This window comes from Crocuta crocuta, unplaced genomic scaffold, assembly GCF_008692635.1.
Source record: "Crocuta crocuta isolate KB4526 unplaced genomic scaffold, BGI_CrCroc_1.0 scaffold190, whole genome shotgun sequence".
Taxonomy (NCBI): Eukaryota; Metazoa; Chordata; class Mammalia; order Carnivora; family Hyaenidae; genus Crocuta; species Crocuta crocuta.
Window position 1 is genome coordinate 10697387 of NW_027527955.1, and position 27338 is coordinate 10724724.

Here is a 27338-nt window from a genome sequence, read left to right on the forward strand (position 1 = left end):
ATGACCTTTCTGTTACTGTGACCCATTTAGAGTGTAAGCAAAATATGGTATGTCTCAACTTGATTTTCTCACATGCAAATATTTTATAATTTAACTAAAACTTTAGTAGTTTAATTTAGAAAAGCAGGTTTAGAACCTGAAAACAAGTTGGCTAATAGGATAAAGAAAATACATTTGGGAGGAATCTAAGTATCCTTACCTGTCAAGAGGAGTATTTGTGACTAAAACAGGCCTATAGTGCAGATTTCAAGTCAGACCCTCTGTTGTGCCACCAGGGTCTGCATTTTAGTGGTTTATTGCATCCTTTGGAAAAACAGAAAAAAAAACAAAAGTAAAGCCTCCAGTGCTATTGCACTGTTTTTTAAATTAATGATTGTTAGATGTGTTTACCTCTAAAACTCAAGGTATTTGGACCTTTAAATTGATGACTTGTTTTAGAAAGTTCTTCATTATTACACTCTTCAGGAAAAGTTGGTGATGGTTTTAGTATGTATCCTATATTGATTAAGAAACTAAATCCCCCCACACACACCCAAAAAAGAATTCCTTCTATGTACTTTTTTTTTTTTCCTCAGCAATACCAGGTGGTTTTGGTTTCTGGGTAACCAAGTTGGATAATTTAATTTGAATTTTAGGTAAAGTTTGAACAAATTTCAAAACAAGCATGAATATTCATTTGTTTAGGTTAACCTATTATATGCTAATAAACACTTGTTCCCCAAACCATTGTTGAATGGAAGTCTTGGCGTGTATGGCTTCTGTCAGGACACATGTAGAGTATGGATGTGAACCAACTGGAGTGCATTCAGAGAACTGAAAAATATGAGGTGTTCATATAAGGAATGGTTTTTTTATTGAGGAGCTTCCAAGCTTCCTTGAAAAAGAGAAGACAGGTAACAAACTTGAGGCTTGTACATTCTGTTTTGCACTGGAGGGCAAAACCAGGGAGATAAGACTTTCAGGGATGCAAATACAGCCCCTTAAAACAAGCAAGGGCTCTCTGCGGACTTTGTGTGCATTGTGAAAGTGGACTGCTTTACCAAGGACCTCAAAAGTGATGAGGATGGGATAGGTAGTAAAATTTAAAGATACTGTTTGAAATGAAGAAAATGAGTACACATCATCTTAAATCCTTGCCTTTAAAATGTAAGATCATTTGTGCTAACCAAGGACAACTTTTGACTAAAGGAAATAATAGGGAAACATGGATTTTTGTTTTGCTTTTGGACAGTATTTACTGATAATGATAATTAATAATCATTGTTTTAATAGACCTGACAATACTAAGGAAGGTGCTCTAAGAAGTTCAAGGTTTCCAGGGGCGCCTGGGTGGCTTAGTCGATTAAGCGTCCGACTTTCGCTTAGGTCATGATCTCGCGATNGTCTGGGAACTATGAAATAAAATGAAAACTGATTTTCATTAAGTACTGGAATTGGAATATAATATTTAAATATTAAAAGCTTTCATAAGTTGGCATTTGTTTTGAAGAAGGTTTACTTTTTGAAGGCTATTTGACAAATCCAGAATAGAAATGGATCATTAACTTTTCGTTTTCCTTTTAAGACTTTAAAGTTGAAAATTTTAGATAAACTAACAGGAAGGAATCAATTGTATAGAAATTTTTAATCATACAGTTGTGAGATTTCAGTTAGAGAATCAATGGGGCATTCTTTGATGTTTATATTCTGTGGTGCTTGGATGTTAAAAAGACTGCAGGACAATAGCTTGAGCTTAGAGTTACCACTCTTGTAATTCTTTCTGTAATTAAATATAGGGCAATCCAGCTTCAACTGGAGCTTGCCTTGCCAGGCACATAGTAGGTGCTCAGTTACTTATTAAATGGAGTGTTCCCAGGAGGATCAATATCACACTGAAATTGGCAATGGGGTGTAGTTGATTCTGGCATCAAATATGTAGGAAATGATACTTCTGTAGTGTCTTTGCCAGTTTTACTGAGGCCAAATCATTGTTGAGACAAACAATCTTATGGCTTGGCTAAGAAAATAATTTTTATGACATCTTTTAAGGCAGGCTTCTTAGCTTTTATAGCTAAGTTCTTTTCCAAACTACTCTGGTTCTCTTCCAAATTAGATGAGGTTATAGCTAGTAGATAAAAGTAAATACAATAATGAACATCAGCCATGGCACATTTTTTAGGTTTATCTGCCCCTCTAGAGGGAAATAAGCCAGTAATTTTTTTATTGTTTGGTTATTTTAGTGAAAATGACCTAAATCAGTCAAATTAAAGTATTTTAATAACTACTAGGGTTGATTTTCTTGTAAGTGTATATATAGAAACCACTCAAGCTTTAGGTGCTGCTTTTAGTGATAGAAATAACTGCTACTACATTGTCCTTTGCTAGAAACTTTGACATTTAATAAACCATTTAAGTCACATAACCACTCTGTGAGGGAGGTATATCCTTATCCCTGTGTTACAGGTAAAGAAATGGAGTCAGGGGAAATAGTATTCCCAGTACTACATAGCTATTAAGTGCCGGGGGAGGGGAGGTGGGGAATCACTGTGCAAGCCCAGGTGGTTTGACTGCAGATACCATGTTCTTAGTAATAATTATAGCCTCTGTCCTATAACTAATAAGAGGTAGAGGAGACAAAATTAATAAATACTAAGCCTGAAACTACTAAAAATAATACTGATACCTTAAAGATGGGTTTGTATGTGGCAGTATTCTACCAAACACAAATTATCTTCTCAAATATTCCATGATGGTACTATAGTCCCACGGCAAGGAGACCTGCTATTAGAAGTATTTTTGGTAACATTTGTCATGGGATGTGTTTATGTGTCCATGTCCTTCTCTATGTTTGCATGGTTCATAGATGTACATGCAGATCTAACTGTCCTGAGTAAGTCTACACAATCAATAGGTCATACTTGGTTGTATTGTTTTTAAAGCATTAAATCCTCAAATTGTCATTGTCTTCTCATTTAATCATACTGTGTCTCTTTGAAAGCTCATGAAAATCCAAGAAAAATAGACCTTTTATAACAGGGTGCAGACAAACTATACAATACAAATTGTGATTTGTTTTGAATACTATCCCTAAACTATCAGACATACCATTTTCTTAGTAGTTCATATCAATTTTAAGAATTAGACTTCTGGCAGGGTTTAAGTAATAATAAACATTCTGTCTCCAAGAGCAATTCTAGGCAGCATAGTAAATCCTTATTCAGCATTTAGAAATGTTCTCAGATATTACCTCAGAAGGGCAACCTCGTCTCAGGCTGTCCACATAACACAGAAAATTTACTATCATCCTTACAATATTTCATTATTGCTTATGTTACATCATATTGTGATTATTTTCTTCCTCATTTCCTTGCTGTTGACCTCTGAGCCTAATAGGCTTGAGCCCAGAGACTGTATCTTAACTGCTCATTTATGACTAATGTAAGTAGAGCTGGTAGGTACCCCACATAGCATTAAGTAGTATGTTCTTTATGACATGATCTATTGATACCAATATTAATATCGCTACTCAAGACAACTCACTAGTAATATAGCCAGAAATTATATCTTTTCAGTGGGATTCTCCCATGCTCAGTTAGGTCACATCTATTTCTAAATCATCAGTATCACAATTTCACCAAAGGATTAGAAGGAAAGGAAAATTAGAAACATGAAATAGTATTTGCCAAGAAGTATAGTTTTATATGTGAAAGTCTTTGTAAGGTTTCTTTATTTCTCATTGAGATGATGTACTAGTTGGAAATAAAGAATTTCACACAGTATATTTTATCCCTTAGGTAACAGACAAGAAAAACTTTTGACTATCTGCTGTAAGTCTTAAGGAAAATTGTCTCTAGCAGGCTGAAATGGATGCCCAGATGTTCTATTTTACAAGAAAGCACTATGGAGGTCAGGAATTTCAGTTAGCTTTTTTACCATCTCAAGATTCAGGGTTTTAAAAGTATTAAGTACTTTAAAAATATTAAAATTATTTAATGACTGTTTTTTCCACTTTATCAATCATTTGATTCACTCTATAGTTGATTGCTTAAGACAGCTTTAAAATCCAAGTCAACCTTGCCTAGGCCAGTGAATTCATACAAGCTTGTATCTAAGAATCCAGCCAAAACAGTTCTTTGTAACTACTTCTCTGTTTCTACCTCATCAAAAAAAAGATGCTTTTTTCACTTGCATCTTTGATCTGGGTGACTCCTTAACATAGCATTGCATTTGTGTTCTTGCTGAGCATCCAAACCCTGCATGCCTAAACCTGCAGTATCCAGCCTCTGAATCCTGTCTGCCTAAACCTAGGATATTCAGATACTTTGCTCTGCATTGGGAAATCTGGGTTCTGGACTCTACTTTTGGTGGTGGTAGTTGGTGAGGGACGACCCAAGTATATTTCCAAATTAACTGAAGCTCTTAATACCCTGCTCCCTGTATGTAGCCTCTTGGATAGATTTCACGTGGTAGCTAGCCTCTGTTGCTCTTTATAGTTAAGTCCTCCCAAACTAGACATACCCTCCCTTGTCAAATATTTTGCTGTTCTATGGTTAACAAATGATTGATGATTTGCCTGATACATTTGCTTCTCTAATTTTTGGGTTTTTTAAAATAATTGATTTATTTTTTTTGAGAGAGAGAGCATGAGTCAGGTAGGGGCAGAGAGATAAGAGAATCCCAAGCAGGCTCCCCACTGTCACTACAGAGCCCAGTGTAGGCCTCAATCTCACGAACAATGAGATCATGACCTGAGCCAAAATCAAGTCAATTGCTTAACTAACTAAGCCACCCGGCACCTGAAAATTAGTTTTTATTTTTAATAACTTTTCTAAAATTAGCTGTTCACTGCCAGAGAATACTCAATATCCTCCTCATTTTTAGACAAGAAAAAGCCTTAAGATATCATTGCATTCTGATATCAAGACATGACACAGTGTTCACAGTTTTAGGTAGATAAATGCTCAATAGAATTATCCAGAGACCTGTGAAAGAAAGCGTAAGAACCTCATCTTCAAAATGCATCCATACAGTAGTCCCCCCCGCTTACCTGTGAGGGATATGTTCCAAGATCCCCACTGGATGCCTGAAACTGCAGCTAGTACTGAACCCTGTGCATACTACGTTATAGCTATACATATGTGCCTATGGTAAAGTTTAATATGTAAATTAAGCACAGTAAGATTTATAATAGCTAACAATAAAATTGAACTATTCTAACAATATACTATAATAAAAGTTATGTGAATGTGCTCTCTCAAAATGCCTTGTACTATACTCCACATTCTTGTGATGATGTGAGATGATAAAATCACTGTGGCATGAGATGAAGTAGGGTAAATGATGTAGACATCATGACGTAGCAGTAGGCTATTGTAGACCTTCTGACTGTTCATCAGAAGAGGGTCATCTGCTTCCATATGTGGTTGATAGCAGGTAACTGAAGCCATGGAAAGTGAAACCAATGATAAGGGAGACTACTATAATTATTAATCATGGAGAGGTCTAAAATGATTGGAAATTACTTTTTCTGGCTAAGTTTACTTTTCATCTGGTTTCATTTCCTGTCTTAATATAATCTTTATATGAAGTGCTGTTTACATTTTCAAAATTTTAATTTATTCATGTGTGGAATGTATAGTTTTACAATTTGTGATATCTGTTGTTATTTCAAGTAACACAACTTCTTTATACATGTAAGGATAACATTAAAATTGAACATATTTCACATGGTATATACTCAGTAAGCATTTAAATTAAAGTTGAATGAATCTGATTTATTTAACATGGCAATTTTAAAAGGTAAGTCAGAATTTTTAGAATTCTGTTATCAACAAATAATCTTATAATTTTAGAACCTTCTCTGTTTTCAAAGTGTTTCCTTTTAGTAATCATTATTTTTGTATTTAATTTCTCATGATTGAAAAGATGAAAGTTCTCAAAGAAATAGTAAAATTAATATTTTTAGATTACTTTTTTTAGACTGTGCTTTTGGATCTGTTACTTGCTCCTACGGAAAATAATATAAGCATCACTAAAGAAATAACTTCATATTCACTCAAGTATTCAAGGGTGCCTGCGTGACTCATTTGGTTGAGATTTCAGCTTGTGTCTTAATCTCACAGTTCATGGGATTGAGCCCTCTGTCGGTCCAGGGCTGGCAGCAAGGAGCCTGCTAGGGATTCTCTCCCTCTCTCTCTACCTCCCCTGCTGTACATGCTCGAACACATGCTCACTCGCTCTCAAAATAAACTTTAAAAAAAAAATTCATACAGAATTAGGAATAATGCAGAATATCAGGTAATAAAAATTAGAAGTAAAAATGTTCATTAGATTAATTGGATGATTCTAATGGTTTTATTTATTTATTTACTTATTTCTGAGAGAGAAAAAGAGATCGTGTGGGCAGGGGAGGGTCAGAGAGAGAGGGAGACACAGAATATGAAGCAGACTCCAGGCTTTGAGCTGGCTGTCAGCACAGAGCCCGACGCGGGGCTCGAACCCACGAGCCATGAGATCATGACCTGAGCTGAAGTCGGACACTTAACTGACTGAGCCACCCAGGTGCCCCATTAATTGGATGATTCTAGACACACAAATCTAAAAGTTACTTTCTGTGATTTTGTCCTTTTTAAAAAAATTTTTAATGTTTAATTTCTGAGAGAGAGAGGCAGCTTGAGCGGGAGAGGGTCAGAGAGAGGGAGACACAGAATCTGAAGCAGGCTCCAGGCTCTAAGCTAGCTGTCAGCACAGAGCCTGATGCAGGGCTCAAACCCACGAACCATGAGATCATGACCTGAGCCGAAGTTGGACACTCAACCGACTGAGCCATCCAGGTGCACCTCTTTTTTAAGGTCTCAGACAATGAAACTTCCATCACTTCATTCTCATTCAGTTATGTGTGTATTACTGAATGTGGCTGTTCATTCATCCACCAAGTTACTTTGTTCAGAGGTACTTGCCTCTGATACCATTCTCTTCAATGTCATCAAGATGCCATTTTATTAAAATAACAGATGAGCGTGTAAAAGAAGCCAAAGATTTCCCTCTGGTTTAGATAACCATGAAATGAAGCTGAACAAAAGGTTATAATCAGTATAGTAAATTCATATTTGTGAATATTAGGCTAAAGAACTGTTTAAGTAGTTTGGTTACTTTGCCAGAGGGACAACAATATAAATAGAAGTTTAAACTGTACCTACGTCAGAGAAATTAAATGTGATTTTCAAATACTTAAAATTGGCTGTGCTACTGATTAGTTGTGTGACCTTAAGCAAGTTGCTATCTCTCTCCAAACCTCAGTTTAAAATTTAAGAGATTGAATTTGGCTCTGTCTTGTCCCAGATTTTTAAAACCCTGAACAAAGTCGGCCTCCAGTATATCCATTTTTGCAAATACATTTTTTTAATGCTTATTTATTTTTGAGAGAAGGAGCATGCATGTGAGCAGAAAAGGGGCAGAGAGAGAGAGAAAGAGAACCTGAAGCTGGCTCTGCACTGACAGCAGAGAGCCCGATGTGGGGCTTGAACTCACAAACCATAAGATCATGACCTGGGCCAAAGTCAGAGGCTTAACTGACTGAGCCACCCAGGTACCCTACAAAGTATTCTTTATACTGACGTATTACAAAAGCAGAGGAAAAATGTTAAATAATCTTGTAGATTTATGGGAGACTTTAATATTGCCTTAGAATTTTGGAAATTATATGTTTAACTTTGCCATTATAGAAAAACAGATGTTTTTCCTGCCTGCCCTTTGTCAGACCAACACCTTGACTGTAGCATGAGACACGGTCAAAAACAAAAAAGAAAAAATTAAGAGAAAAACAACCCCCTGGAACCTAGAAGAGAGGCACTTGTAAATTTAAAATAATAAAATTTTGGAAAAATAAAATTTGGGGGATCCCTAGGCTGCTAAGTCGGTTAAGCATCTGACTTGATTTCGGCTCAAGTCATGATACCACAGTCATGAGATGGAGCCTCACGTCAGGCTCTACACTGACAGCACTGAGCCTGCTTGGGGTCTCTCTGCCCCCCTCAATAAATAAACAAAAAAATGTTTTATAAGTTTATCATACAAAGCATTTAATTGAATTAATGGAACAATATGGAGTACTAGATGTTTTAGGTAACTGAAGTTTATAGTAATCCTAAACTTTTGTTTAAATATTAAAACATAAATACAGAATTTCAATATATTGTCTTAAAGTGTGCTTAATATCGCCAAATTTTATGAGTAAGGAATCTTACTATCAAGTAGTGTAAGGTAATATGTAATTATAGGTATAGAAGTTTTAAGAATTGTGTTCAATGTGTTTTAAGCCATATAACTCAGAGGGTATTTGATTACAATTTTTTTTCTCGAGGTAGAGTATAAGAGACTAATTCAGATTAAGGATTTGATTTGAAGAATTCCAATTTCCTTTAAGCAAAATATGTTATTTCAAGCTGAACATTATTGTATTCATGATTTGATAATATACTTAAAGATGTACGTCCTAAAGAATTTGAATTACAAAACTTTCAGTTATAATCTGTTGGTTGTAAGCAAGTCCACTTACTTGTAGCTCTCTCCTACTACCAGAAATTGGATCAGAAGGAATTAGATTATCAAGAATGGCCACTGGTTTTGATTATGGTTATGTTATGTACATGTGATAGAGTAGGACTGTTTATTCAGATGCAAATCTATTTTGAATAGTGTGAAATCTGAATTGGTTGTAATTTGAAGCCTCAAACTCTATAATTTTATGTCATCAAAAATGACTGTTAAAAAACTACTTTAAAATTTTTTTACAATTTGAGGTGCCTGGCTATCTTAGTATAGCATGCAAATCTGGATCTCAGAGTCGTGAGTTCAAGCCCCATGTGTGGCACACAGTTGACTTAAAAAATTTTTTTAAGTTTTGTTTGCATTTTTCAAGTGAGCTTTAAGGGCCTATTCTATGCCTAGTACTTACTGTAGTCCAAAAATGATGGTCACTGTCAGCAAAGAACTGTAGGTTAGGTAGAAATACTATACTAACATACAAGAAACAACTAGAAAATAGTGGAGAGTAAATTCTGTCTTGTGGACTTGAAGTTTAGTAGAAGCTCAAAGAAAATGTGGACTTAGACTCACCAAAGAAGATTTCTTAGAGGAGGTAGAAGGTGAGTTGGGCTTAAAGAATAGGTAGAATTAATCCAATGAAATTAAGAAATTGAAGGCTTTCAAATACAGGAAACATGAATCCAAGCATCATCATCAAAGGAAAGAGTAAAACAGATACACTAGATTGAAAACAGATATTGGGTATTGAGGAATAGGGAAATGAGTATAGCCATATTTAAGATTGCTTTCCTTTGCTTAAGGGGCCCCAATTTCTACTAGAAAAGAAAAATGAGAATTTGGATTGCCTGCAACCCTTTTGAGAGCCAAAAAAGGGTTGAAGGAAAAAAAAAAAGCACACACAGTTGGAAGGAAATCCAGAATTATATCAGACAAGTTTATTACCCTAAAAATATTAGGGGGTCTGTGGATATTAGCTAAGCAAATCATTAATGAGAAATATTTTTTATAATTTTGTGTTTTTACATTATTATCAAAATTGAATTATATATGTGATGTTCTCCACACTGAACCTAACGTTTACTTAATAGCATATAAAAGTTGCCATACTTGCTCAGACTTGACATTTTTAAAAAATATTTATTTTAAGAGAGAGTGAGCAGGGGAGGGAGCAGAGAGAGGGAGACAGAATCCCACACTGATAGTGTGGAGCCCAACGGGGAGCTCAGACTCACAAACAGAGATCATAACCTGAGCTGAAACCAAGAGTCAGATACTTAACTGACTGAGCCACACAGACACCCCTCAAGTGAGAAATCTTGAGAGAAAAGGATTGCGGAGCCAAAATTCTATCAGGCAGATTTTTTGCTCAACACAAAATTGATCTTAACACTATGGGAATGATGGTGAATTAATACCAAAGTAATGCTGTTAAGCCAAATAGAAGTACTCCTTTTCCTAACCCCTTTCTAATTTGCATCTAAGCCTTAGCTCAAGTTATTTACTCTTAGAATATCCTCTCCATCATCTGTCTAAATCTTCCTAGGCTATCTACCCCTTGCATTAAATTTTCCCAGTTCATTTTTCCCTCTCAGCCAGATGGCCATTTCTCTCTTTTGAGCGCATATACATGACTTAGAACAATTTACATACCCTGCCTTATGGACGGGATTATCTTAACTCTTTATTGTATACTCTGCAAGTTAACAGAATGGGCGCTTGGCAATTAAATGGCAATTGCTGAAAATTAGCAATAATACCTTTATGATAAATTACTCACTGAATACCAGCTGAATAAATACAGAATTGCCCAGCCTCTTTTCTGGTAATTTAAGAATTTCTCCATCTTTTACTACTTCCATAGGGCTTCTGTGATTCTGTACTACCTATTAACATTCATGTCTCAAGTCTTATTTATCTTAAAATGTCCTTTTTAAAAATTTTTTTAACCTGTGAGTAGGTTTATGAACAGTTAGAAGGCCTGTGAAATTTCAGTACCCCTGTGGGAGGGCCATTAGTAATCTAACTGATCATATAAAGCTTTTCAATGAAGTATAGTTTAACTGTTTTTTGTCCCCCTTTATATATTTGTGTGTCTCTGAGAAGTACTTGAGTTAAAAAATACTTTTCAAGAAACACCGTTACCGTAATCATACAAAACAAATGTATTGAGCATTGCTGTAGTTCTCTATATATCTCTAAAGTTAACAGTATCCTTCTGGGGCATGTGGGTGACCCAGTCGGTTAAGTATCTGACCCTTGGTTTCCGCTCAGGTCTATGATATTGCATTTTGTGGATTTGAGCCCCACAATGGGCTCCACACTGACAGTTTGGAGCCTGCTTGGGATTCTCTCTCCTTCTCTCTTTGCCCCTCCCCTGCTTGCTCTCTCTGTCTCTCTCAAAATGAATAAACTTTAAAAAAATTAAATAAAGTTAATGGTATGCTTCTGAATCCCTCTGCTTACTGGAGCTACCTTATTGAATGAAATTGGTTTTCTAATCAATTTTCTTGGACTATTGTATAAGAGACTATGCAAGTCACACTGAAGAAAGATATTTTTTTTAATGCTTTTTTAATTTATTTCTAAGAGAGACAGCGTGAACAGGGGAGGGTCAGAGAGGGAGTGAGACACAGAATCTGAAGCAGGCCCCAGGCTCTGAGCTAGCTGTCAGCACAGAGCCCGACGTGGGGCTTGAACCCACGAACCGTGAGATCATGACCTGAGCCGAAGTCAGACGCTTAACAGACTGAGCCACCCAGGTGCCCCAAGAAAGATGTTTTTTTAAGTACACCCATTGTGGAGCTTCAACTGAGACCCCAACATCAAGAGTCACATGCTATACCGACTGAACCAGCCAGGCACCACAGAGAAAGCTTTTAGAAATCTAAGAAAATGGGCGCCTAGGTGGCTCAGTTGGCTAAACGTCCGGCTTCAGCTCAGGTCATGATCTCACAGTTTGTGAGTTCAAGCCCTGCATCGGGCTCTGTGCTGACAGCTAGCTCAGCCTGGAGCCTATTTCAGATTCTATGTCTCCCTGTCTCTCTCTGACCCTCCCCTGCTCATGCTGCCTCTCTCTCTCTTTCTCTCTCAGAAATAAATAAAACATTAAAGAAAAGAGAAATCTAAGAAAACAAAATTGTGGCACAAATATGTAGTATTTTCTACTAGGACATTTAAGTCATAAGTATTTATTTTATGTACACTCAGAGCTTTCTTATAAAATCTATATGACATTTATGTTTGTTTTTCAGAACCTGTCTATAAATTACATTTTTAAAAACCTCTTGTTGGGGCACCTGGGTGGCTTAGTCGGTTAAGCATCCGACTTTCGCTTAGGTCATGATCTCTCAGTTCGTGGGTTCGAGCCCCGCATCGGGCTCTGTGCTGACTGCCAGCTCAGAGCCTGGAGCCTGTTTCAGTCTGTGACTCCCTCTCTCTTCTGACCCTCCCCTGCTCACGCTGTCTCTCTCTCTCTCTCCTAGAAATAAATAAAACATTTTTAAAAAATAAATAAAAACCTCTTGTTGATATTAGGTTTGATTGGCTTTGAGGGTGGTTGACTTGTTATACTTAGCATTTAAACCAAAAGTCAACATTTCAACTAGTAATTAAATAATGGTTTATGTGGCAAAGCAGTTTTCCCCTTGTATTGATTTGCTTTATGACCTGTTTTCTAGGCCTGTATTTTTATATCACTACTACTTCCCCTCCAAAAGGTGAGAACTGACTTTTCCATCTGTACCTGGATCGTGTGGAGAAAGGACTGAGACTGGAAGCAGAAAGCAGACATGGCCCAAGTAGAGCATAGTGCCTGACAACAGCTCACTCTAGTAAAGGGCAATAAGTGCCACACGAGATGATACTCTCATCACAGAACTGTAAGTAATTTTGGGGAATTACAGGGGAATTAGACAGTTGTCTCTTCTGACTTAGTTAAAAAAGGTCTTCATTTTGTAATTTTTGGCCTGTATGCTGTAAATTAAAATGTACTGAACTGTTAAACAGTGGACTTTCCTGGCTTGTGGATAAGAATTTAAGGCAAAATAAAATACAGTATTCCTCACAAAATAAACTTGGGACCTTTGCCTTAAGACCTGAGACAAAGGTTACATGAATTTGGATAACTGGGTTAAAGCTAAGTAATTGGGCCTTTGCCTGGAAAGCAAGTTTGAGAACTTTAGTCTTCTCTTTTTAATGTTTGTTTTTTGAGAGAGAGAGCACAAGTAGGAGAGGGGCCGAGAGAGAGAGGGAGACAGGGTCCAAAGCAGGCTCTAGGCTCTCAGCTGTCAGCACAGATGCTTAACCAACTGAGCAACCCAGGTGCCCCGGAAAACTTTAGTCTTGATATAGCATGAAATAGGGAGGCCATATGGCCTCTTGAAACAAAATAATGGAATTGACAAAAGTGGAATTTTTGGAAATTAAATCTAGCAATATATAGAGAGAGAGGGAGAGACTGTACAGAGATACATATAGATACATAGAGACTATATAGAGAAGGATTCTAAGATACAAAGTCTGGTGGCAAAGAAACTGGGCATGTGATTATTATAGTAATCAAGGAATAAAAACAATCTAAACAGAATGATGGCATTGAGAATGGAGATGAAATAATAAGTTGAAGATATTTCAAAAAAAGCATTGTGGAACATTGTGATGAGTTAGATGAAAAGGGAGGTGTCAAAAATTATATATTTTCTGTACTGTTAGAAAACAGTGATATCATTGAAAGAGGATGGTTAAGCTAGTATGAGAAAGAAAGATGTTGTGTCCTATTTTTGTAATACTGCAATTTAAGATATCTAGGCATTCCATTTGAAATCCTGTAAAGATCACTGAATATACAGGAAGAGAATTCTATGTAAAAGTCAGGCTGGAAAGGTAAATTTGTCAGTTATCTTCATAAAGCTGATAAGAGTAGACAAGCTAACTGAAACTATTAAGGACAATAGACTTTTTAAAAAGAAATATGTAACATACATTTATATAAATTATTTGATTAGGTCTATAAACTTAAATAAACATTTCAAAAAAAAAAAAAAACCTCTCTATTTTCCTTAGAATGTCACATCCCAAGCTTATGCCTGTAAGAAAATCTCTATACTTATATTAGTTATGAGAGTCAATGACTAATATGTGTTAATATTCTTGAACTTATCTTCGTGTCTGTTAATAAAACAAAGATCTTTCCCCGTATTATTTAGAGGGAATGAAATGGAGAACTTAAAGTTCACATAATTCAGTCAGTTAAAGCTTTATAAAATTAACATGGCTTTAATTTCTCAAATGGAAAGGCAGGTAATTGAATTGTGGGAAATGTGCTGGTCTCCACTTTCAAGAAACAGTACAGGACAAAGACCTGGCATTCTGGCTGAAGAGCTATAATAATAAACAAAAATTTGAAAACCAGGAAGACAGGTCTTCCAAATGTGCAGTCATGGCATTTCAAAGGAGATATAACAAGAAATTCCAGAAGATGGCCAAAAATAGGTTTAGATAATTGAGGTTCCTTATATGAATACTTGTTTTTGATGGAGAAACACTGTTAAGCAGAAATGAAGGTTCTATCTGAGAGGCCTGTGATTTTCTCCTCCTCACCCTAAGTCAGGTTTGCTTCTGAAAAAAAGTGTTAGCCCAAAAATTTCAAACAGGGATTTAATAAATTTTAGCCAGGAATTTAAAAAATTCCCAGAAGGGGCAGGGGTGGAATTTAATTGAAAGCAAATATTTTGATTTTTTAGGAGCTAAGCCTTGTTTTGTAGGATTCTTGTAAGTATCTTGCTCTGTTTACCTAGTCACTACTTGCTGTGAAAAACAGCCACTTTCATCAGACAGAAATCCCGTATTATTCTACATCTTGAATTGATTTTCTAATATACTATTTCATTTTAATGATATGTAAGGAAATTTAAAATGTCAATCTACGCTTTCAAAATAGCATTTAAAACAGTCAGTAATATGTCTTCTGGATATACCACATCTTCTGGACCACACTCAATCCTTAAACCATTTGATTAAGCCAGATTCAATGAACTTATGACTTCAAATCAGGTTATCCAGAACTGATAACATTTTTTTCTGTGTTTCTGTCCTAGTTACATCTGACTTATGTGCCTAGTCTGATAACTTCTATATTTTTATGACTCCTAAAATGTGGAGGTAAGCCAAGATTTAATATCAATTATAGTCATGTAAAGTTCATTCTGAACTTGTATTCCCTTAACATTTCTTTAATTACTAAGCTTTCTTGTAGCATTGCATTTTTATTAGCAAATTATATACTATATTCAAATTTTGGCTGGGCTATTTTACTCTGATTAAATTGTAATTTTCTGTAACTTTCAACTAGTTAGTATTCCTATAGACATCGAATATTTTCATTTCATTTGCTATATGATTACCCAAGTAAACTTCTAATAGAAAAATACCATGGGATTCTTTTTCCTGTAGTCTTTAGCTTAAATCATTTCTTTCAGACTCTTTCATAAAGTATCATCCATCTTTGAATCTACTATAATTTTTGTTTTTCCAAGTGCCTGTTCACTGAGACTGTAGCATTCTAAGTGTTTCAGTTCAGTTCAGTTGAGACCATTAGATGTCCAGTACTGTGGGGGAATATAAAGACCAGTATTAAACACAATCCTAGTCCTCATCTTAAAAGATTTCATGGAAGCTCAGACATTGCAGCCTGACTTTCCTCGGATCTCTTATGGTAAGGAGAATAAGACACACCTCTCTTTGGCTTCCAAGTTGGGAACCCAAAGAAATTCAAATGCTTACCGGAGTGAGAAATAATGGAGAGTAACGTGAAATAGAAACACTTGGTTTTGGGTTTGTTCTACTCCAATGATGGAGTAAAAACCACTTTAAAACAATAATATCTGGATTTGAGGTGTTGGTATGAAATTTGAAGGTGCAGAATGCTGCCTGCCTAAAAATTCTGTATAATTAGACATGTCTTAGGCACATTTTAGTTTGGGGAGCAAAGTTCTCTTTATTTTGCTGCATGTTGTTGCTCTTTTATTCTGTGCCCTGTCAGGTGTTAACTTTTTATCCTTTAAAACATTTTTGTAGTTGGGTCTATTTCATAGTTTAGATAAATATTAAGGCATTTTCTAAGCTTAATAGTTATATAATGAGTTTTTTGTGAAATTTTTACATAGATTTTCATCTCTAATAGGTCTGATAGTAGGCCTTATGATCTTTTTTTTTTTAGGTTTATTTATGTATTTATTTTGAGAGAGGGGGAGGAGAGAGAGAGAGAGAGAGAACATGCGCAAGCAGAAGCCGGGGAGGGGCAGAGAGAGAGAGGGAGAGAGAGAGAATCCCAAGCAGGCTCTGGGCTGATGGGGGGCTCAAACTCATAAACTGTGAGATCATGATCTGGACCGAAATCAAGAACTGAATGCTTAACCAGCTGAGCCACCCAGGTGCCCGGAAGGCCTCATAATTCTTGAAATGTGGTTCTCTGGCAAAGCTGGTAAGTAATGATGGCATTTACTAGGTCATTGGTATTCAGGAATCTAAGTATTTTTAGTAATGCGTTTTCATGTTAACTCTTTATTTCTTGAACTTTGAAATACTAAGTTTGATGTCACATTGTTCTCTTCCATGAGTTCTTTGGCTCTAGGAAAGTAATAAAATTTCCTAAATTTATTTTAAAATTTTCCTCATAGTGGCTCTTCTGCATTGCTAAACTTGCTGTTAACAGAGTCAACTTCCCCTGCACAGAGGAAAAATAACAGTAGAATGTGGGAGATTTTGAGTGCTCTAATAAGCAAGTATTTTGTCATCCTAACAAGGTTTCTGGTGATGTGACCTTTTTTATTATTTGTGATAGAGAACCAATACAAAAACTTATAAAGCAAAAGTGAAGTTTGTCAGATGTAAACAATATGTAAGACAAATTAGAAATAGCTTATGATTCCCTAAACCATATATTACTTCTCTAGCACCTTTCCCATGACCATTTCATGTTATTTCGGGCTCCTAACTTCAAATATATTTTGAAAGCAGCCCAAATTAATTCCACTTTACTATAACCTAAGAACACTTTGTAGTTATGACTTGTATATTAAATTCAAGAATAAAATTCAACATTTTTCTTCAGAAAAATTTTTTAGGGACAACTTCCAATGACTTAATAAGGTAAATTATTGAGGCTCAAGAATAAGCTATGTACCTTATCAGAAATGAAACTGTGGTGATGGAGAAAAGATAAAACATACATAACAGAATTGGGAGAAAAGGGAAGGCTCAACTACTGATGGTACCATTAAGAATGACAGACCTTGGGGCACCTGGATGGCTCAGACAGTTAAGCATCAGACTTCGGCTCAAGTCATGATCTCACCACTCCTGAGTTCGAACCCTATGGTCTAGCCCCTGGAGCCTGTTTGGTTTCTGTGTCTCCTTCTTTCTCTGCCCCTCCCCTGCTCGCACTCTGTTTCTCTCTCTCTTTCAAAAATAAAAAATAAACATTAAAAACATTTTAAAAAAAGAATGACAGACCTTAATGTGTCACTATGATGATTCATCTTTGTATATATGAGATGGATTGATAGGTGTATATGATTTAATAGAACAAGGTTTTCAGCATGGTTAACCAAGACAAGCTTCTGCCATTATTTTCTTATAATTTTAAATAAAACTGGGGTGTCCTGGGTGGCTCAGTCGGTGGAACAGCCAACTTTGGCTTAGGTCATGATCTTAATGGTTAAAGAGCCCTGCATCAGGCTCTGGCTCTTTGCTGTCAAAGCAGAGCTTGCTTCAGATCCTCTGTCCCCCTTTCTCTCTGCCCCTCCCTGTCCCCCACTCTCGCTCTCTCAAAACTAAATAAACTTCAAAAAAGTTTTTTAAACTGACAAGTCAATTCAGTCCAGAAGTTAAGAGTTAAGTGGTGTACCTATATGAAAATGTTAAAGGTTTTTTTATTCTAAAGCAGGCAAGAGTTTTTAATTTGCCTGTGGTGCATCTAATATATCCCTGTTTTCTTCAAACTACAGTTTCCTTGTCCCCCTTTCTGAAACAAGATTCAATGTGTTTTGCATATCTTCACATCTCAATGACAGTGCCCCACTCTATTTTAGAGTGAATACAAGAGGTTTACTGAGATGATCTTGACAGATGTGTCTCCAGATGAGATAATCTCTAAAGTATTTAACTTTTAGTAAATAAGAAACTCAGTCTACTCTGAAAGTACACTTACCTTAATAATATATTTTTTAAATGGTGGTGATTTATCTTCTTCCACAAACCTCTGCATTGTGAACTCATAACTTTTGAGAAACTATTTAAAAAGCTTGTTTTTCTAATTAAACCCATTGTCAATATTATGAATTGCTTTCGTAAAACGCTCTAGGAGGGAAGGCATTGTTTGTTCTCTGCAGTATCTCCAATGTCCAAAATAGTATTTGGCACACAGAAGATGTCACTATTGAATGAATGAATGAATGAATGAATGAATGAACAATTGTCATATATATCTCCATAGGTAATATGTTTTTATTAGCACATTTTATTTCTCAACTCAAAGTAGTTCCCTGCAAATATGAATGACTGAGAACATATTAAACAGTAGTTTAAACATTTCCTGTCTTACTATTTGCTAACCTGTTACAATAATTTTTGCTTCAATGTTTTTTAACCAGTTATCAGTTTTTAATAATCTTATCAGCAAAGCAGTATGGAACAGTGTTGCATATATAACCATGTCAACTATTTCCAACAAGTTAAATCACATAAATGTCAAAAACTTAACAGAATAGAAATATTGTGTCCTAGAATATGATACTAGCAAGGGAACCAAACACATCATCCACAAAATTAAGTTGACATGCCAAAACAACTAAATTGGCTTTTCTGCAGGAAGGAGGGAATAGGTGCCACCAAAAAGAAAACACTTATTCGTAGGGCTTTTTCTCTTATTTGGGTCATTATTTTCAACTACTAGCCTTGACATTACTAATCTTGAAGCATTTTGCACTTCTACGTTATACATAACTTTTTGAAGTACTGTTGGAAAAATTTTTTAAATATATAGTTCTTCCCTACAACCTAGTACACAAATCTGTAATTACTAGAAGTTTCTGGAATGCAAATTGTTTAGTAAGTGGAGGGCCTTCACAGGAAAGGTTGTATAGTAACATTCATATCAGTATAAGATAATAAGTCATACTATGCCATAATAGTCCCCCTAATACCCATCTAACATCCATATCTTTGCTGAAAATTCCATACATGTCTAAGAAAACGAGTATGTTTCCACAATTGGAAACTATATATGTGTGATAGTTGTGTGTGTGTGTTATATAGATATATAGATATCTCTATATAGATATAGATATATATAGTGGAAGTATTTTCCCACATTATATGTTGTTCTACACCTTCTTTTTTTCCACTTAGAAATATTGACATTCTTTCCCTAGTTTATAAACTGTTGCCCCAATCTTTTTTTTTTTTTTTACAAATAGTTTATTGTCAAATTAGTTTCCACATAACACTCAGTGCTCATCCCCATGAGTGTCCTCCTCCATGCGCATCCCCCCTCCCCCCCACATCCATCAGTCCTCAGTTTTTGTCAGCATTCAAGAGTCTCTCATGGTTTGCCTCTCTCCCTTTCCCCCACCATTTCCACCCTTCTTCTCCCCCTTGTTCCTCCGTCAAGTTCCTCCTAATCCTCCTATACGTGCAAACATATGATATTTGTCCTTCTCTGCCTGACTTATTTCGCTCAGCATAACACCCTCAAGGTCCATCCATGTTGCTACACATTGTTGCCCCATTCTTAAAAGCTACATAGTATTTCATTGTATGAACCATAATTTACCTATTCCCTATTGATCAACTTTGAGTTTATTTCTTTTGGTGTTACAATAATGTACTTTTTCCCTTGAATGTGAGCTCTCTGAGAATAAGGATTATTGTCTTTTTAATCCTAAAAATTTAGTATGGTGTCTAACAAATGTTTAACATATGTTTTTGAATGAATTAATTATACTTTTTAAAATGATACTCAACTGCTTCCATTCAGGTTTTTAACCCAACTATGTGCTTGATACTCCTTGACTTAATGTTTCCTCTTCTAGATGTTTATCCTCATGTTCAGAATGACACATATAAATAAGGGCTTCCTACAAAAAGAATCACTAGATCAAAGTGATCTAGTGATGTTTATTTTTTTTTTAATTTTTTTTAATTTTTTTTATTTATTTCTAGGAGAGAGAGAGAGAGACAGCATGAGCAGGGGAGGGTCAGAGAGAGAGGGAGTCACAGACTGAAACAGGCTCCAGGCTCTGAGCTGGCAGTCAGCACAGAGCCCGACGCGGGGCTCGAACCCACGAACCGCAAGATCATGACCTAAGCGAAAGTCGGACGCTTAACCGACTAAGCCACCCAGGTGCCCCAGTATATGTTTATTTTAAATGTTAGTAGTGGTTATTCAGAAGCTTTACACCAAATGCAGGTGAAAATTTGTTAATTAATAACAAAGTTATTGTTCTATTATTCCTCTCACCAAATGTTTGGCAGTGCTCTACACATAGTAGTGTTAAAATTGTTAAGTGGATTGAGCTCACATTCAAGTGAAAAACAATTGTTTTTAATGATGGCATATAAGCCTAAATGGAGGAAAGGGCTGATTAATATGCTTGGGAAAGGAGGAGAACAAGGCCGCAGAGAAGAGGTAGAAAGTGAGCCACCAATCATCACCTTTTCTTCTTCTTCACCATCACTATCACTAACAGTTACTTGGTGCCTACCATGTACCAGATGTGTTGAGTACATTATCTCCTTTTATTTTCACATACCCTACAAGGAAGAGATATTATCCCCATGTGGTAGATGAAGAAGCTGAGGCATAGAGAGCTTAGATGACTTGGCCAAGTGATATAGCTAGTAATTGATTGAGTTGGGATTAGAAATGTGCCAAAGGACCAAGTGCATGGTGTTATTTAGAGAGCAGCAAGCAGTCAGTATGGCTTAAACACTGTTGAGGTGTGGCTGTCACAGGTGGCATGCTAGGAGACAAGGCCACAAGCTAAGCTGAGTACGTATCTGACTAACATGCATGCCACAGTACAGAACTTCCAAACAAGAAAATGGCAATTTCTCTTTACTCTAAAAGAGAATAGAGAACCTCACTTTTTTTCCGGAGATTGCTCTGATACGATGATAGTTTCTGGTTTCAGTGTTTTGTTCATGGTGAAAGCTTCAGGCCTTTTTATTCTTTCAAAGCTATAGCATTCAGTTTTGTCTTCAGAAGATAATGTTCTAGCATTGACTAGATGGAAGCCTTCCATTAATAAAGTGTCAATTAGTATGCCGAGGACGTTAGTTCCATTGGCCAATTTTCGGTTATCAGGTTTTATGGAAACATACCTAGGACACATAACAAATGTTTGGTTATGAAGCATCCTCTTAATAACTAGCAAAACTAAACACATAAATTTGGCTCAAAGGCATCATACCATTTTTGATAAGAATTTTGAGATTTCATTTGTAAATCCAAATCAATAGCTTTTTGTCAGGGTACTGAAAATAAGAGACTTTTCTGTGATCTCCAAAGTCATTTTAATTCAACATTTAGGAATATAACCAACATGGATGAATTTTCATTGAGAAATTATTTTCTGGAGCAAGCAATTTTATCAAACAAATTAGCTTAATTTTTCATATAATGTAATTTAACTATTTCCAGTTTTTTTCAACTTACTAAATATTGTTTTAATCAGCTTAATTAAATTAATTGACTCAATCATTAAAAAAGAATTTTTTAGGGGCACCTGGCTAAGCATCTGACTTCGGCTCCAGTCATGACCTCACAGTTGTCAGTTTGGGCTGTGCATTGGGCTCTCTGCTGACAGCTCGGAGCCTGAAGCCTGCTTTAGATTCTGAGTCTCTTTCTCAGTACGTCTGCCCCACTCCGCGTTCTGTCTCTCTCAAACATTAAAAAAAAATTTTTTTTGTAAATTTTTTTTTATTTTAGAGATTGAGAGAGCAGTGGAGAGGGGTAGTGAGAGAGGGAGAGAGAGTCTTAAGCAGGCTCCATGTTCAGCACTGAGGCTGCCATGAGGCTTGATCCCACGACTCTCAGATCATGACCCCAGCAGAAAATAAGATTCAGACGCTCAACTGACTGAGCCACCCAGGTGCCCCTAGTTCAGTCATTTTAATGAAAATTTTATGCATTTATAGTTTTCCCCCTAAATCTAACTCTACCCTTTATTAGCACTGACATTACAAATGTTTTTTTGTGACTTATTTATGTCAAATGCATTTTCTGAGGTACAATTTTGCATACAAAACAAGTCAAGATTTTATCATCAATTTTTATTCAATAACTATCCATTATCAAAGAGCAAAGCACAGGATCTAAAAGCTATACAATCTGCAGTCAAAATGACAAACTTTCTATTTCCTGGGATACTTGATAGAACTAATACATACAGTTCAAGAAAATAATTTCCTTAATTTTCTAGATTGGCTATATATTGGCTTTAATAATGTCAACATAACATGTCCCCAAAGATATAGCTATATACTCCTTTATATTGCTATCAAGGATAGTTTAATGTCTTTGAGTCCTCTCACCATTTGTTTATGAGATGTGAAGAAAAGTAACTTTAATTACTTCCACACAGTAACGTAAATTCTATGTAGTTTTATAGCATAAGAAGAACTTGTAGGATATCCTTAGTCTCCTTTAATTATGATTAAAATTGAGTAGTAACTGTAGCTCACATTTAGAAATCACTTCTAGGCAAAGAAAATAATAAAATATAAGATTTATAAAAGTACAAAATACAGATCAAAAAATGTTTATTATGTTTGATACAGCACATTTTTAACATTCAGAAATCATTCCATCTACTTCTGACTCCCAGATTTTGATTGTGTAGCCTAGAAACATTTGTCAGAAGAAAAGTTACAGCACATCTCAAAAAATTGAAACACAAATAGTATATAGTAGGTGATAACAAACACTTGGAAGAAATCACTGAGCCACAGTACTTGATTTCCTACGAGGTCAAATTAAGAAATGAAAGATTTTAAGGCAGAAGAAAGGATAGAAGAACCCATTGAGATATAGAAAATCAAAACCTATTTTAAAAACTTAAAAAGCAACTACACTTTTCCATTTGATCCAGTTTAAAAAGGAAAGGTCAGATAGAATAAAGGCTACCAAAGAGGCTCTAGAATCCTGTGACCATAACTGGAGCTTAATAATGTGGTATCATATGAATGGCCTTCAGCAAGATGCAAGCCAAGTATTTCTTACACTATGAATTTGAGAGACAGTAACTGAGCAATCTGCTAGGTTAACAAGATCGCAGAGTGGTAAATCATAGGAATGGAATATCCTGAACAGCCGCACGATACAGCAGACTCTTAGGAGCCATCCAGGCTTACTCCTCCACTTTCCACCTTCAAAACACATCTGAATGAACAGTTCAGAACAGGGAGTGAGCAAGAAATAAAAATGATTGCTAACCAGGCGGTTATGTACCTAAGGTGGGCCTTTCAGGGCAAGAGTTTTCATCTAATCCCCTGAAATCCCAATAATGTCCCCTTACCTGGTTACCCATCCCTACTTTGAAATTGGCACAAGGGAATAAAAATCACAGACACTTCCTGGATGGGAAAAAATTCTGAACTTCAAGCAACTGAACAAAAATACTGTTTGGTGATGAAAAATTTAATAATTAAAATACCTTTTGGTTTTAGAATTATCTATTTTGGAAGTTTAAATATAATGCCATTCTCGCATTACGATGAAAAATTTTGTACTATTTCTAAACACAAATACTTAACAACAAAGGTAAAATCACTTGGCACTGTACATATAAAACTATTCCAACTTCAGTTTTTAATCTTATTTTTCAGTATATTTTTTCCAGTTATTTTCTCCAAATGCATAGAGTTTAAAGTGTTAGTATTTCCAGGATCTTTTACTTTGTATACTTCTTAAAATTAATTATGCCATTTTACTGTAGGTTTCTAAGTTTAAAAAAAAAAAAAGATCCTTAAAGATCTTAATCATTGGGGCGCCTGGGTGTCTCAGTTGGTTGAGCGTCTGACTTCAGCTCAGGTCATGATCTTGCAGTTCATGAGTTCAAGCCCTGTGTCTGGCTCGGTACTAACAGCTCAGAGCCTGGAGCCTTCTTTGGATTCTTTGTCTCCTTCTCTCTCTGCCCCTCCCCACTCACACTCTGGCTGTCTGTCTCTCTCTCTCTCTCAAAAATAAATAAGCATTAAAAAACATTTTTTAAAATGTTAATCATTAAATCAAATTTAAAAATTAAAAAAATGATAGTTTTTGCTAATATCCATGTTAGTGCCCCATCAGTGAAAAGAAAGTTGTGCACAGAAATATCCTAAAATACTTTGAAATAAAGATAGGGTCTTAAGTTCTCTTCATGATCAGCCTATGAATCTAATTGGCCCTCTTTTCCCAAAGTGACATTTCAGGGGCGCCTGGGTGCCTCAGTCAGTTAAGCATCCAACTTCAGCTCCCGTCATGATCTCACAGTTTGTAAGTTCAAGCCCCACATCAGGCTCTGTGCTGACAGCTCGGAGCCTGGAGCCTGCTTCAGATTTTGTGTCTCCTTCTCTCTCTGCCCCTCCCCTATTCATGCTCTGTTTCTCTGTCTCAATAATAAACATCAAAAAAAGAATTTTTTTTAAAGTGACATTTTAGCCTTTCTAGGAGAGCAGGAAATTAAGTATAAAACTTAAGAAATGTCATATTGCCCAGTGTTCTCCAGTTAGTTAGTAGGACCATGGGGTGTACTGTGGGAGAAGCAAACATTGATAGCTCCCGATGGCTACTGCTGAAGAAAACATCCCAAACCAAGTCTACTTTTTCTCCTCGCAAAAAAAAAAAATTAGTATCAGTAAAAAACATATGCAGACTACTTTTCCTCCTGAAAATTAAAGCCAGCTTTCACAGTTAGTAAAATAATGGTGGGACAGCATTAAGACATTTTTAAGGAGAAAAAAAAAATGTGTCCCTGACAGCAGGGTGGAAATCAACCTTAGTGCCCAGCCAAGAATAACACAGGGAGAAAGTGAATAATTGACTCAGGAGCAACTATCCTTAATATACTGACAGCCTATCCCAATATTTTGAGTTGTCTAAGAGTGCCAGAGATGTAATAGGACACCAAATTTGCTATGGAATATATCTGCCTTAATGGTGTTTAAAAATAAAGTGGGATGGAGGAAAATCAGTAGTCAAATCTTAAGGACTGAAAGAACAAATATACATAGACTGTAAGGAAATCAGGAGAAACTGAGACTGCTATATGGCAGCCACTAAAGGAATCTCCTGGGGGGGGGTGAGGGGAAGGCATCTCAGTCCTAAGAAAATTAATGATCATTAGCAATGGAACATAATCTATAAAATTATTTCCTCTTAGAACTTAAATGATCATAGTCCCAGTTTTCCCTGGACAGTCTTAGTTTATTCCTTTTGCCCCAATACTATAACAATACCTCCTTTCACTCTGAAAAAGTAGCTCAATTTGGACAATAATTATCTGATCACTCTACCCAACTCTACCAGTTACCCCAAAACATTTGAGTAATCATTTTTTCCTAAGAAAAGTTTCAGGCATGAGAAACTAAGTTTTGAGGGGAAACATCAGGAGCTAGTATAGAAGAGAGATGCTCAAAATACAAAATACCTGACTCCAGTTTGGTTTTCAGTAGTGCTGTCAGAGCCACACTGGAAAACCAGGTCGTGGTAAGGTCTTTGTGGAGGCAGTGGAAGCAAGGTCATCTGAGGAGGGAAAGAGTTACTACTCCAGGTCAGTGTTGAAGGTTGCTCTATAAACACTGTAATCCTCCCAGTTAGCATCTCAATTGTTTTGCTGCAAGAGCCAAATACCCTGAAAAAAGCTTGAGTGTGTCGGTTTAGGAAATGCACCTCCAAAAAAGCAGGTCTTGGCTGTAGCAAGCGTTCTTGGTTTAAGAGATCAATCAGAGGATCTAGTTCATAGAAAAGAGCCTCTCTCTGAAGCCTGAGATAGTCTGAAAAGTCAGTGGGTAATAAAAGCTGGTGAGTTCTCAAAAAGTCTAAGATAAAACTAAATAAAACACCATCTCGGTCCACAAAAATCTGGCCACCAACCATCTTGAATTCTTGGTCTCTTCCATCTATCATTCGTGTCAACCGAGAGGCAGGAAACTGCTTTATGGTAGAAGATCTTGTTGTGAATATCTTCCCTCCCACATTCAAAGTGACTAGGTCCTGACTACTCATTCTTCTCTTGCTTCAAGCTAGAGGCTACAAACCATCAGCCACAGACTTAGGAACTTGTAGATCAACTTCCAACCGTAAATGTTGCTAGTTATATATGATTAAGAAATGGAAGGGAGGGGAAAATAACAAAAAGCAGAGACCTAGATTCCCAGGTAACTACTGTAAAGCAAATAGCGTATCCATAGCTATGTTTGCAAATGTGAGTTGCTTGGGAACTTGCAGTATACAAAATGGAAAAGCAACAGTTGAGGAACTGTTTAAAAACTGCCAATATTTCTAAGGATAGATATCAAATAGATCCTGTTCCTGTATTGCATAAGAAAAAATTCTCCATGAAAACCTGTTGTAAATCTCTATTAAAGAAATTATATATACTGGGAGCAAAAAAAGCACTCTGCCCCATTCTCCATACCACTTATCTACAGTAAGTCCTCATAGCAGAGGTGAGATTTACAGTGAAACATTGTCATAATTTATGAGCCCTTCAGCAATTTAGAGGTTAAATCATGAATTGTCAGTTATGGATGAGGCAGCCATTACCTCAACTAGCAGCTTAATTTGACTTTTTCTCATAGCTGGATTATTCTTTACTTTCAAGTTAGTTGGCCCTTATTTTTCCTATCCCCACTTGTGTTACCTTCTCTCAACCAAATTAACCAACAAGGTAGGGGCCCCTCAGTGGCTCAGTTGGGTAAGCATCCAAATCTTGATTTCGGCTCAGGTCATGATCTCATGGTTCAAAGGATGGAGCCTCACGTTAGGCTGATAAAATGGAACCTGCTTGGGATTCTCTCCCTCTCTCTCTGCGCCTCCCCTGGCGCGCGCACACACGCACACACACACACTCTCTCTCTCTCTCAAGATAAACGAGCTTTAAAAAAAAAAAAAGGGTAAAGACACTCTGTGCTTTCCAAAGAATGTCTTGTTTTCATGACAGAAATAAGGTAGACTAGAGAGCAGAGTTCTAAGATGAGATCACTTCTTGTTTTCATCTGAATTCTAAGAGGAGAAAATGAAGTATTTTTATTCTGTGGAAGATAGGGCATCTTTATCTCATGTAAGCAGATAGGGCAAAATTAGTGTTCAGCTGATTACTTTGCACTTTATAATAGCTGACAGACTGTTCCATCTATTGGCAAATCAATCTTACTACTCTCTAAAAAGATATTAAGCAAGTGGATTGGTTTGGTTGTACAGTTGCCATGATACCTTGGAACAACAACACAACACTTGGCTGCCAGTAAAAAGGCTTTTCCCATTTCCTGTCCTTGCCATGTGTTAGCCTTTTTGTACCTACCACAGCCACCTAATACTTACATAGTGTATCACCAAAGGAATTTACAAAACCTAAGGAGAAAAAGGCAAACTGAAATCTCCACCCTCCTAAAAATGTAAACTGATCACAAGAAAATGCCACTTTTTGTTTACCTGAGATTTACATTTTAGCAAAAAACTAAAATTTAGAAATCAAATCTAGAAAAATTTGGAAATCCAATCCACTCATATCTTCTTTCCTTTTTTAAAAGAATGTTCAGTCTCAAAAAAG

General features: G+C 36.2%; 1 protein-coding gene and 1 long non-coding RNA gene across 6 annotated transcripts in view; one reads left to right on the forward strand and one right to left on the reverse strand.

Annotated features, from left to right (window-relative positions):
• LOC144222089 (uncharacterized) overlaps nt 1-27338 on the forward strand; it is a 110099-nt gene that overhangs the window by 31737 nt on the left and 51024 nt on the right. For all 5 annotated transcript variants that reach the window (XR_013332287.1, XR_013332290.1, XR_013332291.1 and 2 more), the window contains 2 exons: nt 12204-12404; nt 14622-14685. This is a non-coding gene — a long non-coding RNA (uncharacterized LOC144222089). The remainder of the gene's footprint in view (nt 1-12203; nt 12405-14621; nt 14686-27338) is intronic.
• Nucleotides 241-27241, reverse strand: KCNRG (potassium channel regulator). Its single transcript, XM_077752604.1, has 3 exons — nt 25215-27241; nt 20671-20907; nt 241-303 (listed from the first exon to the last, which is right to left on the reverse strand). The coding sequence occupies exons 1-3, from the start codon at nt 25790-25792 to the stop codon at nt 294-296; spliced, it is 825 nt and encodes a 274-aa protein (XP_077608730.1). The 5' UTR covers nt 25793-27241; the 3' UTR covers nt 241-293.